Raw genomic sequence first — 19,305 nt, 5'->3', positions numbered from 1 at the left:
GTGAGGTGGCAAAATTTGCAGATGATACAAAACTACTCAAGATAGTTAAGTTCCAGGCAGACTGGATTTCTCAAAACTGGATTTCTGGGCAACAAAATGGCAGATGAAATTCAGTGCTGATAAATGCAAAGTAATGCACATTGGAAAACATAATCCCAATTATACATCTAAAATAATGGGGTCTAAATTAGCTGTTACCACTCAAGAAAGAGATCTTGGCGTCATTGTGGATAGTTCTCTGAAAACATCCACTCAGTGTGCAATGGCAGTCAAAAAAGTGAACAGAATGTTGGGCATTATTAAGAAAGGGATAGATAAGACAGAAATATCATATTGCTTCTATATAAATCCATGGTATGCCTACATCTTGAATACTGCGTGCATATGTGGTCGCCCCATCTCCTCCAAAAAAGAGAAAAAATAATAGTGGACTTGGAAAAGGTTCAGAAAAGGGCAACAAAAATGATTGGGGATATGGAATGGTTTCCGTATGAGGAGAGTTTAATAAGACTGGGACTTGTCAGCTTGGAAAAGAGTCGCCTAAAGGGGGATCTGATAGAGGTCTATAAAATCATGACTGGTGTGGAGAAAGTAAATAAGGAAATGTTATTTACTCCTCATAACACACGTACTAGGGGTCACCAAATGAAATTAATAGGCAGCAGGTTTAAAACAAACAAAAGGAAGTATTTCTTCCCACAACGCACAGCCAACCTATGGAATAATTTCCCAGAGGATGTGAAGGCCAAGATTATAACAGGGTTCAAAAAAGAACTAGATAAATTCATGAAGGATAGGTCCATCAATGGCTATTGTCCAAGATGGACAGGGATGGTGTCCCTAACCTCTGTTTGCTAGAAGTTGGGAATGAGAGACAGGGAATGGATCACTTGATGATTACCTGTTCAGTTCATTCCCTCTGGGGCACCTGACATTGGCCACTGTTGGAAGACAGGATACTGAGCTAGATGGACCTTTGGTTTGACCCAGTATGGCCGTTCTTACGTAAAGATAATGCCTAATTTTTTTAAAAATTCAATGGATGTAGTAAATACTACCATTTGATAGTTTAAAAAAATGCCTTTGCTTATCCCCTTTAATACAGTTTTAGTTTACCCTTTCAGTAAGAAAATTGGCAAACTTTAAAATCATAATTAGGGTGATCCCAACAGTAATTTTGTTATATCCGGCTGCAAGTCTGAAATGGTCCTCCTTTGCATTTATAATGTTATGGTTCACTTTCCTGAATACACTGTTGACTTCACTAAATCGCACTATTTCCATAGAAAAGTACTTGTTGACAAATTCTAACAAGGCAATAGTATAAAACAATAGGTACAACTTCCCATTGTTTAAAAAAAATAAAAAAGATTTTGCGTGCAATGTGAATCTCAGGAACTTAAATCACAGCATTTCTTAGTATTTTCTTTGAGAAGAAAACTGATTTTTCTAGATATAGGAAATGCAGTAGACCCTAATCTATGGATTTCAGTAAAGCATTTGATACAGTTCCATGTGGGAAATTTAGTTAAATTGGAGAAGATGGGGATTAATATTAGAACTGAAAGGTGAGTAAGAAACTAGTTAAAGGGGAGACTATAAGTAAGTCTATGTTTGTGTCACGGAGCTCATAGATGTTCTCAGGACTCTGGAGCTGACAGCCAATGTGGCCCTGGGAGGGTTCAAGTGACAGGGCCTCCTGCAAAGTTCCAGCACAGGTGGTAGACTCCTGAGGGGGCCCCTCCTCAGGGTTCCAGTTACAGGTGACAGCTTACCCAGGGCAGAGGGGCCGCCTCGGGCAAGTGACTGGGGTGTCCCATTTTTTCTCTTTGGAAAATATGGTCATCCTGCAACTCCCAGCTGCCGTGGGTGGAGGGGGGGAACCCCACAGCTCCCAGCCACCACGATGGTGGGGGAAATCATGGAGCCGCAGTAGCAAAAGTCACAGACAGGTCACAGCTTCTGTGAATTTTTGTTTATTGCCCGTGACCTGTCCATGAGTTTTTACTAAAAATAACCATGACAAAATCTTAGCCTTAACTATAACCGGTCATGCTGAAAGGTGAACTGCCAGTCTGGAGAGAGGTTATTAGTGGAGTTCCTTAAGGATGGATCTTGGGATCAATCTTATTTAATATCATTTAACATCCATGACCTTGGCAGAAAAAGTAAGTGTGCGCTAATAAAATTTGCGAATGATACACAATTGATAGGTATTGTTAATATGGGAGGAGGACTGGCATATTCTACAAGAAGATTTGCATGGCCTTGAACACTGGAGAAAGAGACGGGATGAAATTTAATAGTGTTAAGTGCAAGGGACTAACAACAAGAATTTTTGCTTTAAGCTGGGGATTTGTCAGTTGGAAGCAACTGAGTAGGAGAAAGATCTGGGTGTATTAGTGGATGACAGGGTGACGGTGAGGCTGTGAAAAAGGCTAGAGCAATCCTAGGATGCACCAGGCGAGGTATTCCAGTAGGGAAAGGGAAGGTTATTACCATTGTACAAAGCACTGGTGAGACCTCATCTGGAACATTATGTGCAATTTTGGTCTCCCATGTTTAAGAAACAGGTGCAGAGAATGGCTACTAAGATAATCAGAGGATTGGAGAATCTACCTTATGAGAGGAGGCTTACAGAACTTGGCTTGCTGAGTCTAACAGATGCTGAGGGGAGATATGATTGCTTTCTGTAAATACATCAGAGGGATAAACACCCAGGGAGGGAGAGGAATTATTTAAGTTCAGGGCCAGCATTGGCCCAAGAACAAATGGATATAAACTGACCATCAACCAGTATAGGGTTGAAATTAGTTCAAGGTTTCTGATCATCAGAGGAATGAACTTCAGGAACAGCCTCCCAGGGCGAGAAGAAAGGGCAAAAAACCAGACTGGTTTCAAGACTGAGCTTGATAAGTTTATGAAGGGGATTGTATGATGAAGTTGCGTACAATGGCATGAGGCCCATTGTTGACAGCTATTAGCAAATATCTCCAGTGGCAGGACACGGGATGTTAGATGGGGAGGGTTCCAAGTTACTACAGAGAATTCTTTCCCAGGTGTCTGGCAGTGGGCCTCATTGACCTGCATTTAACCAATTGCCATATTTGGGATTGGGAAGGAATCCCCCCCCCCCCCCCCCCGGGTCAGGTTGGCAGAGACCCCGAGGGCTTTTTGCCTTTGTCTACAGCGTGGGGCATGGATCACTTGCTAGTTTGAACTAGAGTTAATAGTGGATTCTCTAACTTGGAGTCTTTAAATCAAGATTTGAAGACTTTAGTAACTCAGCCACAGGAGTGGGTAGATGAGTTTCTGTGGCCTGCAATGTGCAGGTCAGACTAGATGATGATGATTGTCCCTTCTGGCCTTAAAGGGGATGTGCTTCTACACTGCAATAAAAGACCTATGGCATGGCTGTGGCTGGCCCAGGTCAACTGACTTTGGCTTGCAGGTCTCAGACTGCAGGGCTAAACATTGCAGTGTAGATATTCAGGCTCAGGCTGGAGTCCAGGATCTGAAACCCCATGTCTGGGGTGGGTCTCAGAGCCTGAACTCCAGCCTGAACCTAAATGTCTGTTGCAAATTTTAGCCCTGCAGCCCAAGCCCTATGAGCTTGAACCAGTCTCCCCATGAGACTTGGTATCATGTGTTTTTTTTTTTTTTTTTTTTTTTTTTTTTTTTTTCAGTGTAGATATATCCTATGAGACTTAGCTGGGCAGTAAAGCTTACTTTGTTTGCCAGGTATGCATTATTTTACAGGGTGGAGAAAGCTGTTATAATAGAAACTTCTGTCTCCTTAGTATGGCAGCAGATTTTTGTTTAGCTGGGGAAAACTTATCACTAAAATAACGAGGCAAGATGTAATGTAAGTATACCTGTAGACCATTTTACTCTGCAGGTAACTAGAGTAGTTTACATGCCTGTTGATCAGTCTTTTCTTGGAAGGTGGAAGTAAAATTTGTCTTTCTTTCAACAGCCTAAAATGACTACCGTGCGAATGCAGTAGAATAAATGGCGTCAAAAGTAACAGATGCTATAGTCTGGTATCAGAAGAAGGTAAGCTTTTCAGTTAAAATATGTGTTGGTGCTGGTGGTAGTGATAAAAGAAAGGAAGGGGGATTTTGGTGGTGATTGGGTTTTTGTTTTGTCTTTTTTACATTTTTTTTTTCTTGAAGTGTTGATTTGTGTAGTGTCTGGAAATGAGTAGCTCAAACTATTTTCCCAAAAATGATTGATTAAACATATATTAAAAGTGTGTTTTGATTCCTTTTGGGCTGCTTCTTTTTTTTCCTTAAAGGGAAAATGTAGTTTTGAAGGAAAGTTTTCATTTATTGGTTGTAGACTAAAGCATTGGTGTATAGGAGAATGTTCAGTTTATGTAGTACTTAAGTCACTTTCTCATACTTTTAAAAGTATTGAAATAACACTATTTGATGGAAAAGCAAACTGCAAGGCTGAAAGTAAAGATTTCATTTATCTTTTCACTCGTCAGTTAATGGCTATGCTTTCCAGAATATTCAAATTTTAAAATTTCTTTTATTTGTACTGATAAAAGTTGACCAGATTTTTTTTTTTAATTATCCATTATATATCCACAATTGTGTTTCTAGGATTTGTTAAACTGTTCCATTAATGTACATGAAAACTGCTAAATGTTGCTCTGTATTTTGGTTTTACAATCTCAGCAATTTCAAACTGTATCATTCATGACTTAGTCTCCCACAATTTTTTAATATACTTTATAAGTTGAACTGCTTTTCAGTTATAAAGCGGCACAGGGCTAGAATTCATGATTTCAGTGCTGTGATGCTAGGATTTAAAGCAGGAATCTTTTTTTAAAGTAACATGCGTTATATATGTACTATAATTAGGCTCTAATGAAAAGTACCTTTTTTAGGGGTTTTTTGTTATGGATTTTAAAAAAACCCTCATTTGTTTGTAAATCAGCAACTCTTAATATTTTTTGTTTACTTGGGATAGCCTAATGAGAATGCACATCTCATTTTTATGAGCAGGGTGACAGCAGTTTACAGTTTTAGTAGCATGGTTCACTATCCTACATACAAGATACGGAATAGTTAATGTTTTCATTGCAGTATTGTGTTGAACCTTTACAATTGTGGATAACATGACATTGAAAACGCAAATCTAAAACCTTGATAACTAAATTAGATGCTATTTATAATGTAGTTTTGATGATATTAAAACACATTTTATTGTAAAATGTTTTCAAAGCACACTAATGAATGAAGACTACTTCAGTGATCTTTAGTTATCCCTGTCCCCCATTATTTAGGTCTTTGCTAGAAGAAATAAAATAAAACATTTAAATTTAAAAGTGCAGGAACCTTTTGTTGTAGGGAAAACTAATGGAAGAATTACTGACAAATAGATTGAAGCTTTAGGGTTGTTTTTCCCCCCTCTGGTACTAGTTGCAGTCTCTCTTTACAAGTCTGTAAACCTTTGAGTCTGAACACTCTAAGATAAAATTACATACCAAACACCCACCTATTAAAATATTATTTAGGTTGTAAAGTCATGGACTTGAAAGTTTTAGATCAGGGGTCAGCAACCTTTCAGAAGTGGTGTGCCAAGTCTTCATTTATTTACTCTAATTTAAGATTTTGCGTGCCAGTAATACATTTTAACGTTTTTAGAAGGTCTCGTTCTATAAGTCTATAATATATAACTAAACTATTGTTGTATGTAAAGTAAATAAGGTTTTTAAAATGTTTAAGAAGCTTCATTTAAAATTAAATTAAAATGCAGAGCCCCCCGGAATGGTGGCCAGGACCCGGGCAGTGTGAGTGCCACTGAAAATCAGCTTGCGTGCCGCCTTCGGCATGCGTGCCATAGATTGCCTACCCCGGTTTAGATAATATTTTTATTTGTTTCCCATGTAACATTAATTCAGTCATCTTATGGTATGCTTTATGATAGTCTTTCCATGATGACCCCCTATTTTTTTTTTCCCACTGCACCCTGGCCATTCAGAGATCAGGACGGATGGTGTTCAGGGAATGATTTAGAATTGTGTTGTGAAATTAAGCTGTTGGTAGGATCTCTGCCTCATTTGCTCTAGAAGTTGGAAGCTATATAAGGAATGAGGTAAGGAACTGTTGAAAGAGAGGATGGTCTGGTTAAGACAGGTGAACGGCACACAGCAATACTTTATTTTCATGTTAATATTATGTTCCTGGGCCTGCTGTGAGGAAGTGATGAGTCCTCGCAACTGCAACTAAAGTCAGTGGAAGCTGTGCACGCTCAGCTCTTCTGGCAGTAAAATGCACCTCTACCCCAATATAACGCGGTCCTCTGGAGACAAAAAATCTCACCGTGTTATAGGTGAGACCGTGTTATATCGAACTTGCTTTGGCCCTCCCTGTTCCTTGTTCCCTGACCACCCCCTTCAGAGACCCCCAACCCCCCTGCTCCCTGTCCCCTAGCCACACCCCTCACCCCCTGACAGACTCACTGGCAGCGGCGGGAAGCAGTGTAGCCCAGCCCCAGCCTGCTCCACTCCGCCACCTCCCAGCTGCGGCGCTCCGCTTCCTGCCATCGGTGAGTGCGGGGAGGTTGGGGAAAGGATGCCCCCCGCACTCATCTGCGGCGGAAAGTGGAGTGACACGGCCCTAGCCTGCTCCACTTTCCTTGCCCCGGCCCCAGCCATGTCGCTGCGGGGGAGTTGGGGAGTTGCCACTCACCTGCGGCAGGAAGCGGAGCACCGTGGCTGGGAGCTGGCAGAGTGGAGCTGCCTGGGGTGGGCTGCTCTGCTTCCCGCTGCCGGTGAGTGTGGGAAGGTTGGTGAAAAGACGCCCCCCCGCACTCACCTGTGGCAGGAAGCGGAGCGCCGTGGCTGGGAGCTGGCAGAGTGTAGGGTTACCGTATCTAATAAATAAAAAAAGAGGATCCTCCACGGGCCCTGGCCCCGCCCATTCCCCCACCACTGGCCCCGACCCAACTCCGCCCCTTCCCCGCCCTAACTCCGCCCCCTCCTCCCACTCCCAGCCATGCGGAAAGGGCTGCCCGAGCGCTACTGGCTTCACGGTTTGCCGGGCAGCCCCCAGACCCTGCGCCCCCGGTCGGCGCTTCCCCAGCGCAGCTGGAGCCCGGGAGGGGAAGCGCCCAGCCGGGGGCGCAGGGTCTGGAGGCTGCCTGGCAAACCGTGAAGCCGGTAGCGCTCGGGCTTTGGGCAGCCCATATGCCTCCGGACCCTGCGCCCCCAGCCGGGCACTTCCCCTCCCGGGCTCCGGCGGCGCAGGGTCCGGAGGCAAGGGGGCTGCCTGAAGCCCGTAGCACTCGGGCAGCTCGGCTCTTAAACAGAGCCGAAGAGTCAGGGGAGGAGCAGAGCCGCCATTTTCCCAGACATGTCCGGCTTTTCGGCAGTCATGTCCGGGAAAAAGAGGACGTATGGTAACCCTAGCAGAGTGGCGCGGGCTGGGGCCAGGCTGCTCTGCTTCCGCTGCTGCCGATGAGTGCGGGGGAGATCCCTTCCCCCAAGCCCCCTGCCCCGAGCAATACGGCTGGGGCCAGGGCGAGGGAAGCGGAGTGGGCTTCTCCCGGCCCCCTGCTAATCCCCAGGGCCACTCTGGGACTGCGGGGCCCCCAAAAGTGCCCCCCCCACAGCTCCTGCCTCGCAGGCCCTGGGGGGGGGGGGAGCCTCTGACCGCCCCTGAGACCCTCTGCCCCTTATCCAACCCCCCGGCCTGGCCCGGCACCCTTAACACGCTGCTCAGAGTACTGTGTCAGAGCTTTACCGCCTTGTATGCAAACCCGTGTTATATTGGGTCGCGTTATATCAGGGTAGAGGTGTAGCTGAACAAATGACAACAGGGTTGGGAATCAGGAGGAGGCCCTGAGATAGCCTCAGGCAAACCTCTCAATTTGGTCATCTGTAAAATGGGGAGAATAATACTGTTATCTCACTGGGGAGATAAAGTCATTAATATGTGAAAGCCCTAGAAAAGACAACAAGGAAATAATTCTGTATTCAGTCCAAAATCTGGATAATTTTCATTAAATAAAGCAGGGGTCACACACTGAATGATGAAGATAAAAACAGCCATTGCATAGATGCCTCATTCCCTATGTTGAAGATTTTCAAGTGCTTGACTTGGCAACATAAAATATATTTAAATAACAATCTTTAATGTGGTTTATTTCCTAGCCTCTACTTAAAGGAAAAAATTATATTCAGTGCAACCATAACATCCCCCCCACCCCCCATTGCATCATCTTCAAGCTTTAAACCCTGAGGCTTCCTTCAGCATGGAATTCTGCCAATTGAAATACAGGATCTTCTGCAGAAAGCTGTTATCCCGGGGTGGCGGGAATGGGCTGCTGGGGTTAGAGCTTTGCTTGTTCTGGGAGTGGTGTCAGGGAGTTTGCTTGCCTGTTTTTCTTCTTCCCCAGAAGACTGGGGGATGAGGGGAGAACTCCTGCTCCATGTGGTACCCTAGAGAGGAGAGGGATCAGTAGGGCCATGTCTTGGGCCTTGTTTAGGGGCACCTGGCTTACCTTCCTTTTTCCTCTATACTGAGAGGCAGGGGTAAGCTTCTTCCTCATATGGTGGTCCCAGAAGGAGAGGTGCAGGGCTTAATTTGTGCCCTGGCACCGTTAGGTTTGGCATTTCATAGCCCTGGCACCACTAGCCACTTCGGTTATGAAAGTACAAAAATTGCTTGAGCCCCGGCACCTCTTTCATTACAAATTAAGCCACTGGAGAGATGGGCTTTTGGATTTGGGTGGGGAGAAGAGTTGTTGGGGGAAGCATGAACCAGCTCTTTCTTTCCTCGTCCTGGAAACACAGTTTGTTCTTGGTGTTCCCAGTGTAGCGTGTGTTGTGCTGCTGTTACTTTGGTAATGGCATGGGACCATGTTTGTGTTCAGCTGTTTTGGCATGCTGCCAAAATTTTGCTAATGTCATAAGAGATAGAAGGGAAGTGGCAATTTTAACAGTTTAAAACTTAGCTATTCTTGAATGGAATTTCATGGATGAAGACAAGGCTCTTTTTTGACCCCCCCAGGATTCTTCTCCCAGCTGAATTTCAAAGGCCTTCTGTAGAGAACAGAATGTTCATTTTGTGACCTTTTTTTTAATGGAAAGAATTAGGCAACCTTACAGTTGGTATGGCTACTATCACCTTTTCATGTTCTCTGTATGTGTAAATATCTTCTTGCTGTATGTTCCAGTCTATGCATCCAATGAAGTGGGCTGTAGCCCACGAAAGCTTATGCTCAAATAAATTTGTTAGTCTCTAAGGTGCCACAAGTACTCCTGTTCTTTTTGCTAAGTATGAATGGTATGGTTTATTAATTTAAACCAAAAGGCTTTCAAAGTAATACAAAACTATTCACATGCCTAGTGTAGGGGCCCAGAGGCCTGTCACTGGATATCTCTCTCTGCTCCAGGACCAGTCACAGGAGTCAATCTCCTTTCTGCAGCTCTCCTCCAGCTTAGCTCTTTCAGCCCTTTATAGGCATCACTGACTCCTTCCCAAGTGGGTCTGATAATCGAACAGGGTTGCTGACTCCAGGCTCCTGGGCCTTAAAGGAGTAAATTACTCTGTTATAGGGTCACTATCAACTGTCCATATTACCTATGAGCCCTGCACACACTTATGAGTAACTTTATTCATATGATCAGTCCCATTGGCTGAAATTGAGCTGCTCAGATGATTAAAGTTATTTATGTGCTTAAGTGTGTTAAAATTCATACCCTCTATATTGTTACAATAAATGTATTCTGTGTCTAGGGAGAATGCATGTGAGCTCTTGTCTGTAGTAGTGATCTGGAAAAGGATCATAACATGATCTGTTAACATGACATGCATCTGATGAAGTGGGTATTCACCCACGAAAGCTTATGCTCCAATATGTTAGTCTATAAGGTGTCACAGGACTGTTTGTCACTTTTTCCATGATCTGTTATGACTAAGTCAGAATTTCCTTACTCATAAGAATTTTAAGTCTGACCCACACTACTTGAGGTTTATAAAATAGCATGGGAGCTTACAATTCACGCTTAAATTTAATTGCTAATATGTTTTTCATATGTTCCTCTTTCTGAAATATTTATCTTTAAATAGTGATTTTATTGCTTTTCTTTCTGCTCAAAAGTGACTTTCCCAGAAAGTTTCTGCAAAATTAGTTCAGCTGATTTTGAACTTTGAAAAAGGTATATGCATGAGGAGACCTAATCAGTATTTTTCTTTTTTAAAAAGATGGAAGTTAAAATAAAAATGCCGGAAGTTTGAACAGGAGAGTTGACATTGATGCAACTTTGAAAACAAATGCTTTTGCTTTGAGGAGGAGAGGAAACAATTGGTTTTACTTAAGAGAACCCTTTCAAAATTGCATATGTAGCTTGTCAGAACATGTCCTTAAGTCTGCATGTGTATACTAATACACTGAATTCACATACCCCAACTTGAATAGGTGAGTACCTGCAGAGAAACATTTCCTCTTGAAAAGTCTGAGAAACTTGAGAAACACGGTCAACTTATTTTAAACCAGGGTGGATAAAAATCAATGATATTTAAAAAAATAAAAATAAAAAAAATTGGATTTTTTATATTTGAATCAGATTTTTTTGATAAAATGCTTTTTGAGGGGAAAAAAAACCTATCTAAAGATAGACACATTATAGCTCAAAGATACCTCATCATGGAATAGGGATTATAAATTCTAATTCTATAGTATGAAACAATATATTCATGTAATGCTTAAGAAAAGTTTTTTGTAAATTAGTTCCAATAGTTCATGTTTTAGGGACCCAATCTTATGGGGTTCCAGGAGCTTCTGTATAGATTTAGGTTAATCTTTCTGTCTACCCAATGGGACTCAGTGCTCAGTCTAGAACAGAGGTGGGCAAACTACGTCCCGCGGGCCGGATCTGGCCCCTCAGGGCTTTGGATCCGGCCCACGGCGCCACCGGCACCATGTACCTGTGGCCCCCAGGCAGGAGGGCACAGGGCTCTGTGCGTTTCCCTTGCCTCCAGGCACCGCCCCCCGCAGATCCCATTGGTCAGGAACAGGGAATTGCGGCCAATGGAAGCTTTGGGGGAAGTACCTGGAGGCGTGGCAAGGGCAGTGCACGCAGAGCCCTCTGCCCCTCCTCTCCCAGGGGCCGCAGCGTTTGTGGGAATAGCTTGGGGCCGGGGACAGGGCAGGCATTTATAGTGTGTACCTTCTAAAAATGAAACCTACATCTATCTCTGAGGTATGAAGAATGTGTATTAAGGTTATAACAACCAACAAGAATGCACTTTTATGTAGAAATCCATGATTAAATCGAGTCTTCCTGACCAGTGATTTAAATCAAATCCACCCTGTTTTAAACAATTCCCATGTCCACCTGAGCACCTTTTTCAGTTTTTCTTGGTTTTGTTCTCCATTACTTACCAAAAAAAAAATCGGTTCCACTCTTTTTAATGTCTTTTTTAGCAAGGAGGAAATTAATGGTCCTCAAAGAGAAAACCGCATTTGACCTATTGCTAATTTGGTTGTGAAATACACAAACTTTGACAGTTTTTCACTTATTTTTGTTAACTAATAGATACAAAAATTTTAGACAGGCATAATTTTCAAGTTGATGGTGATCTTTTGGCGAGCAAGTTGAATTGGCACGGTGCAAGGAATTTACAAGATGCTCAGCAGCTTCTCTAGATTTTCTTTGTTCTTAAATGCCTGGGGAATTTAAATGCAAGAATGTAACCTTAATGTAGAGTTAAGATTGCAAGATCAGTATTCAGTCATGAAAAACACTCGGCATAATTGGACTCCTGATAAAATGGTTAGAGTTGACAACATTGGAAGTATTGTGAGGGCAAACTTCAATTTTTTTTCAGTTTCATAGTGTCTGAGTACTTGACCATAACTTTGTATTAGTGGGATTTTTTAAATATAAGTATCTCCTTTCTAAATAGTTTCATCATAATCCTTTCATGCCAGTGACCCCTTCTGCTCCATTCTGAAACTGGAAGAATCCAGCTCTTGATATTGACTGATTAATGTATCTTTTGAGGATCAGGAAAACTCTTTTAAAACTTCATTCGTTTTAAATCTCCCCTTTTTGCTGTTTTTTTTTTTTTTTTTTAAAGTGAATGTGTTATGAAGAGTATCAAATGTCTAGAAATTTCAAGAATGTACACTTGAAACACAGGGTGTTGAATGACGTTTAGGAGAAAGATGGGAACACGTTTTGGGCCCTAGCTATGTCACAATGCTCTCTTTCAAGTTTTTAATACACCTCTACCTCGATATAACGCGACCCGATATAATACGAATTCGGATATAATGTGGTAAAGCAGTGCTCCTGGGGGGCGGGGCTGCACACTCCGGTGGATCAAAGCAAGTTCGATAGAACGCGGTTTCACCTATAACACGGTAAGATTTTTTGGCTCCCGAGGACAGCGTTACATCGAGGTAGAGGTGTAGTAAATTTATTTAGCAAAAGGTAAGGTTTGCATAGATTACGGTGGAATTAGGATTATATTTACATGCATTTTTAATTTTTAATTTTATTTTAAATTTGTAGTATATTGTGCATCAGTGCCAAATTTGTCCAGAACTTGGCAAAATAAAAGGAAAGCAAATAGCAGAATTTTGTTATGCTTAAGGGAATTATATACAAAGCTTCTCCACTCCATCTTTGGCATCAGTCAGCCAAGTCATGGGTGGCCCTGGCACCAAAGAAGTCTGTGCCAGATGGATTGGGTTTGTGACTACACTGTATAAAGACTTCAATGAGTACTAAAATTACATCAGCTCAAAGAAGCAGTCCTTCTGCTGCCAAACGTCGTCAGTGCCAAGGCTGATTTTTGCCTTCTAAAGAACTTGTTGGATCTGGGAGTTTCCTGTGTACTGACAAGATTAGATACTAAGCTGGTACCAGCTGCTCTTTCAGTAACAGATAGCTTTGTTCTGTTGGAACAAGTTGATTAAAATTTTAGCACCAGGAGAGTATCTGAATCAGCTTTAAGGAATACTGCTGCAGCACTCTTTCTGGCATAATCTATGAAGCATCTCTGACTTTGGGGCTGCTGTGTTACCCTCAGACATTAAGGCAAAGAGAGAGTGTTAAGGGGACATTAGTTTTGATACCTTGGAACATTTAACATGTAATTTAAGGTCATGTTAAAGATCAAGATAAAATCTCTAAATATGTTCTAAAGAAGGGTAGTGCTTTAGTTTAATGGCAGAGCAAAGAATAGATAGATCTCTCAAACTGTGGCTTTCTCGTAGTCTTCTGACGCTGCCAGAATAGGCCTGAGGAATGTGGGCAGCTGAAATACTGTGTGTCATTAGAAAGGGAAATAGTGCTAGTGAGGCCAACTGGATGCATTCATACCGATACTAACTCACTGGTCAAGAAAGAGGACTGGAAGCTGTTGCTGCCTATTCTTACAGGTATAACTTTCCTTTGTAATTAATTAATCAGACCTAAAAGGTAAGTTTCATGATTTGTATAGTAAACATGCTAGGAAAGACCTGAAGAATAGCTCTGTGTAGCTTGAAAGTTTGTGTGTTTCACCATCAGAAGCTGGTCCAATAAAAGATATTACCTAACCCACCTTGCCTCTCTGACACTAGAAAAGAGTAAACATCAAGGAGTGTAATGAATAAGGTTGACTGATTCATATTTTTCCTCTGACAATGCTTAGGTCATAGATACCTGTGAATACATTTATTGTAAACACTTCAGTAACATGAATTATTGCACTTTGAAGGCACTTCTCCACTATTGATCATTTTAAATATTTCATTATTTTCATAATGGTAATTGTCTACTTCAGAGATGTTATAGGGATGTAAACCTCAGTGAAATTCTAGTTCTGTGAAATCCCTCAAAAAATTTAACACTGTTAGTGTTCTCACCAAAAAACAAACAATTCACTAGTTAGTAACTTGAGCACCACCATTAAAAAGTTTTAAAAATATGCTTGTTTAAGGCAAAGTTGTTCTTCGAGCGATGGTCTCTACATGGAATCCAAACGAGGGAATGCATGTGTGCATAAAAGTTACGTTTTAAATTGCTTCGTTTGGTTCCCCTATGTGAGGGACAGTGGGGTGGGGGGATCCCAGCACTACTACTTTGAGTGATGTCCCTGTGGGTGCTCCACTTTAGGTGTTTGTGCACCCCTGCTCTTGTAATTGGAGATTTGTGATAGCAGTGCCAGTTGGTTGCACATGCCTGGTCCCCATCTCAAGGTGCTTCAGGCAGTTATCTGGCACTGTGCGACACCCTCCCCCCTCTCCCTCCCCCTCCCCGAGTTTCTTCTCTACCGCCTTTGGCTCGAGTTGGAGCATCTAGCAGTGCCTCTGTGCTTAGTCTTAATAGCATAGTTTTCTCACTAGTTCTAGGTTTAGTAGATATAGTTAGTCTTGTTTTTTTTATCCCTGTTATTTTCTTTCCTTTAAAAAAAATTCCCTCACTAGGAGTTTGGGCTTCTGTTGAAGCATTGGAGTAGAGTATTCGTTCTCTCCTTGGTGGGAGGAAAACGCTCCCCTGAGGGGCATGCCCGGCTTCCTGGGTTTTAATCACTGCCTCACCTGCAGACTTTCAATACCTGCCTCAGATATCAGAGGGACAATTTATAACCAGAACAGCACTACAGGCTGCTCAGGACTTGGTGGACACAGCAGCGAGGTCTGTAGCCACCACAGTGGTGATGGAGAAAGGTGTCTTGACTCCGTCTCTCTGGATTTCCCCAAAGAGGTGCTGTCGACGGTCAAAGATTTGCTGTTTGAAGGTCCCAAATTCTCCGCAGCCAAAACAGACAAGTCCCTCCATACGCTCAAGGACTTGAGGGTGACATTGAGGTCCCTGGGCGTTTATACACCTAGGACCAAGAAAAGACGACGAAATTATTATACCCCATAGAGGTTCCAGCCCATACACAACAGCACAGACAATACAAGCATCATGGGTGGAAACGGAGACCCTCGAGGAGATGACAACCTAGTCCTCCGACTACTCTGTCTCAACCATCAGGCAGCAAATTTGAGCCCTGTTCGAGGGTCTGAGACCCCCCACATCTTTAGCGCTGGAACCATCTCCCAACCATTTGGAGTTATCCAATCTGGCAAACTATTGTAACAGACAGATGGGTTCTAGAAATTATTGAGACTGGGTATTCTATCCCTTTTATCTCCAACCCCCATACCCACCCTCCTTCCCCATCCTTCTTCAGGGACCCCTCTCACGAACATCTGCTGCATCAGGAGGTAGCCCATTGGAGCAGTATAACCCATACCAACAAAACACTGAGGGAAGGGCTTTTGCTTACATTATTTCTTCACACAGGAAAAAAAACAGGAGGGTGGAGAGACCCATTCATGATCTAAGACAACTCAACAAGTTTGTGAAGACCCAACGCTTCAGGATGGTCACATTAGTGACCATAATTCCAGCGCTAGAAAGGGGGGGCTATTTCTAAGCCCTTGACCTCCAGGATGCGTACTTTCCTATAACAATTCACCTGTTCCATCAAAGGTTTCTCCAATCTGCTATTGGACTGGATCACTTCCAGTACAATGTCCTGACTTTCGGCCTATCCACTGCCCCTTGAGTATTCTCGAAGGTCCTTACAATTTTGGCTGCTTACCTCTGCAAAAAAAGAATCCTGATATTCCTGTACTTGGACGACTGCTTACTGAAAGTGTCAACATGACAAGCAGCTTTAGAGGCCACCGAACAGACGGTAGCTCTCTTTACAAGACTAGACCTCCAAATAAATGCATAAAAATCAATACTAACATCAGTGCAAGAACTAGAATTCATCAGAGCCTCCCTCAGTTCTCCTGAGATGATGGCCTCTCTACCATGGCAGTGATTTCTAATTTTAACCAATCTGATTACCATGGCATGAAACAGAGTCCGCAAGTAACCGCCAGGATTTGCTTGCAACTATTGGACCCCATGGCTGCCACGATTTTCGTTGTCAAGCATGCGAGACTACACGTGAGATGTCCCGCACACGCACAATATAAACAAATGCCTCACAATGCCAAACAAGATAAAAAAAAAAACTCCATACTCTGGTGGACACAGCCAGACAACGTCTGCATGGGGATGGTCTTTTGTACAGAATCCCCCATGATGACCATCATGACACACACATCACTTTTGGGCTGGGGAGCACATCTGAAGTCATATTCTATCCAGGGCAGTTGGTTCCCAGCAGAATCCCTTCTGCACATAAATATTTTAGAACTATGAGCCATTCACAATGCTTTCTCCCACTTCTTACCCATCAAAAAAGACAAGACCATACAAGTCCTCACAGACATGGTGGCATGCATGTTTTACATAAACAAGGGGGAGCACACTCACACTCGCTATGCATAGAGACCATGCGGTTCTGGCACTGATGCGTCATGCACAATATTGACATCACAGCATCATACTTATCTGGATGCCAAAACACCACAGCAGATACCTTAAGCAGGAACTTCTCTCAGGGCCATGAGAAGGAGTTGAACACGTGTGCTCCACAATATATTCAGGTGTTGGAGGTTTGCAACTGCACAAAACGCCAAATGCCAGGGCTGAGTTTTCACTCCTTAGGCGATGCCTTTCTTATCAAATGGAACGCTCCCCTCTTATATGCCTTTCCTCTCACCCCCCTCCTAGCGTGGGTTCTTTACAAGATCAGGCTGGAAAAGTCCAAAGTAATCCTGATACAGCCCCCGCGTGGCCTCGGCAAACCTGGTTCCCTTACCTTCTCAAGATGGTGGTGTGTCCACCACGCACATTTCCACCTCTGCCTCTTCTCCTGTCCCAGGATGCACATCAAATCCTTCCCCTGGACCTGGAAATACTCAATCTCAAAGCTCTAAGGATCCAAAATTATGTGCGTGAAGGAAGTACAAAACATTTTATTAAATAGCCGCAGAACAATCACCCACCACACATACCTACACAAATGGAAGCGGTTTGATACCTGGTGCCAGCAGAAAGATTGTATCAATCTCAGCCTCCTGACCTCTAATATTAGAACTTAAAAAAATCATACCTTGATTGAGCTCATGGATGGGCCCATCTCTGAGCTATCATAGCGTTCCACCACAAAGTATACGATTTATTGATTTTTTTTTTTCCACCTTCCCACTCACCAAGCAGTTTTTCAAAGGCCTCAACAACATTTACCCTGAAGTGCGAAATCCTACCCCAGCTTGGGATCTCAACTTAGTCCTTCGAGTCCTCACCGCCCCCCCCTCCCATTTGAGCCAATGGTAGCATGCTCTCTCCTTCACCTTTTGATGAAGGTAGTGCTTCTTTTAGCTATTACATCCGCCAGATAGGTTGGAGAGTTGGGAGCTCTCATTGCAGACCCACCATATATAATCTTTTTCAAAGAGAAAGTTTCCCTGAGGCTGCATCCCAAGTTTTTGCCTAAGGTTGCCTCATCATTCCACCTCAACCAATCCATCCATCTACTGACATTTTATCCGAAACCCCACAGGGATAGATAGGAGTTAACATGCCATACCCCGGATGTACGCAGGGCATCAGCAATTTACATAGAACGAAGTCATTCTACAAGTCTCTGAAATTATTCGTCTCAATAACTGAACGATCCAGAGGGAACACCATATCTAAACAGAGGCTTTTCAAATGGATTTCAGATTGCATCAAACTGTGTTATCACCAATATGACCTACAACCCCCTACGGACATTCATACTCATGCCACCAGTGTCTTATCGGCCTCCATAGCATTTCTCAACAATGTTCCCATTATGGACCTTTGTATAGCAGCAATTTGGGCATCAGCCCACACATTTATACAACACTATGCACTAGAGCAGCATTCAACATCCGATGCGCTATTCGGACTCACCATAGCGCTGCTGTCATCAGCAGCACAGAAGTGGTGGTGGCATGTATGGCATTGCCATCCTGACTTATGCGCTGCTGCTGGATGCAATGCTGCCTATGAGAAGGAAAGGGGGGTGGGGGATGGTCACACAGCACCAAATAACCACCTGAAGCGGCGCAAAATGGGGACCATGCATGTATAACCCAACTGGGCAGTTATGACAAATCTCCAATTACGAGCAGGCGGCGCATGAACACCTAAAGTGGAGCACCCACATGCGTGCACACATCTCAAAGAACCTCAGTTACTACATAAGGGGAAAACCACCAATGACTAAGAAGAGAAGGCTAAACTGATAGGGTACAGGGAGTCAGGACTCACATCAGGAAGCTGAAAGGTTAGAAGTCCTGAACAATGTGATGGGCAGCTTGTACAGTCTACTTCCGTCTCTCCATCCCACTTGAATAGTGAAAAATTAAAGTCACTACTGCACTTCCCAGTATCAACTAATGGAGTGTTGTTACCTTTTTTATAAAGTATTTTTAATCAGTAGATCTCAGTGCTTCACAATCTGAAATGTATTTCCCTACCTCACAGGGATACTGTGAGGATAAAGTATTGCACAGTACCTGTTTTACGGATGGGGAGCTGAGACACAGAGGCTAAGTGACTTGCCAAGGTTACACAAAGTTTTGTGGCAAAGCAGGGAATTGAACCCAGGTTTCTCAATTCTTAGGCTAGCATCCTAACCACTGGAGCATTCTTCCCATACTCATTATGACCACTTCTTTTTCCTGCACATGTGCTATATTTCTTTCACACAGTCCATACCTAGGAACAAGCTCTGCCCATCTCCAAACAGAGACTTATCCATAGTGAACAGAAGGAAACTATAGCAAAGTCTGTGGTACTGCTGTATTATTGGCTTGCTACTATTCCTGCCCTGTAGATCACTAAGGAAAGAATAAAATAATTTCTGAAGGATGTTAGTAAATGCAGTTATACTAGGCACTCGTAATAAAACATTTGATTTTATTCTTTATTTCTGGAACAGAAGGTCCATAGAAACTAATTTTAAAAATGAATTTGCTCTTGGGATTATATTTAGTATCTTTTGGAATTCTGGTACTAAATATGACGTTGCATCATTTTGATTCAGAATTTCTAAGCAGAAAAATTTAGTATGGTTGTTTTTTCTGTTTGTTTTTTTTAATATGGATTAACTTTTTTGTGCTAAGCCTTTAAAACATTATATATAATGAAAGAGCAAGTATGTATTCTCAGGAATATAATCTTGGAGAATGGTAGTCTACCCTGGTCATAAATTATAAATGATTCCTTAAATATTAATTGATTCCGTTAGAATAACAAGGTGTTGTGAGTATTGGACTACATGTTGATACCATTACTATGTTAGTTTAAAGTGAATATCAGTGTCCTTCACAAAGCTCAAATTCAGTCTTGGTGCACATATGGCTTAT

General features: G+C 42.8%; 1 protein-coding gene across 13 annotated transcripts in view; it reads left to right on the top strand.

Annotated features, from left to right (window-relative positions):
• PHTF2 (putative homeodomain transcription factor 2) overlaps window positions 1-19,305 on the top strand; it is a 150,533-nt gene that overhangs the window by 26,053 nt on the left and 105,175 nt on the right. For all 13 annotated transcript variants that reach the window (XM_065555938.1, XM_065555769.1, XM_024109160.3 and 10 more), the window contains one exon: window positions 3,977-4,056. In XM_065555938.1, the coding sequence (XP_065412010.1) occupies window positions 4,012-4,056 (45 nt within the window). In that variant the 5' untranslated portion in view covers window positions 3,977-4,011. The remainder of the gene's footprint in view (window positions 1-3,976; window positions 4,057-19,305) is intronic.

This window comes from Chrysemys picta, chromosome 1 (assembly GCF_011386835.1).
Source record: "Chrysemys picta bellii isolate R12L10 chromosome 1, ASM1138683v2, whole genome shotgun sequence".
NCBI classification, from domain to species: domain Eukaryota; kingdom Metazoa; phylum Chordata; order Testudines; family Emydidae; genus Chrysemys; species Chrysemys picta.
Note: the sequence above shows the minus strand (reverse complement) of the source record. Positions and strands in the feature narration are given on the sequence as shown.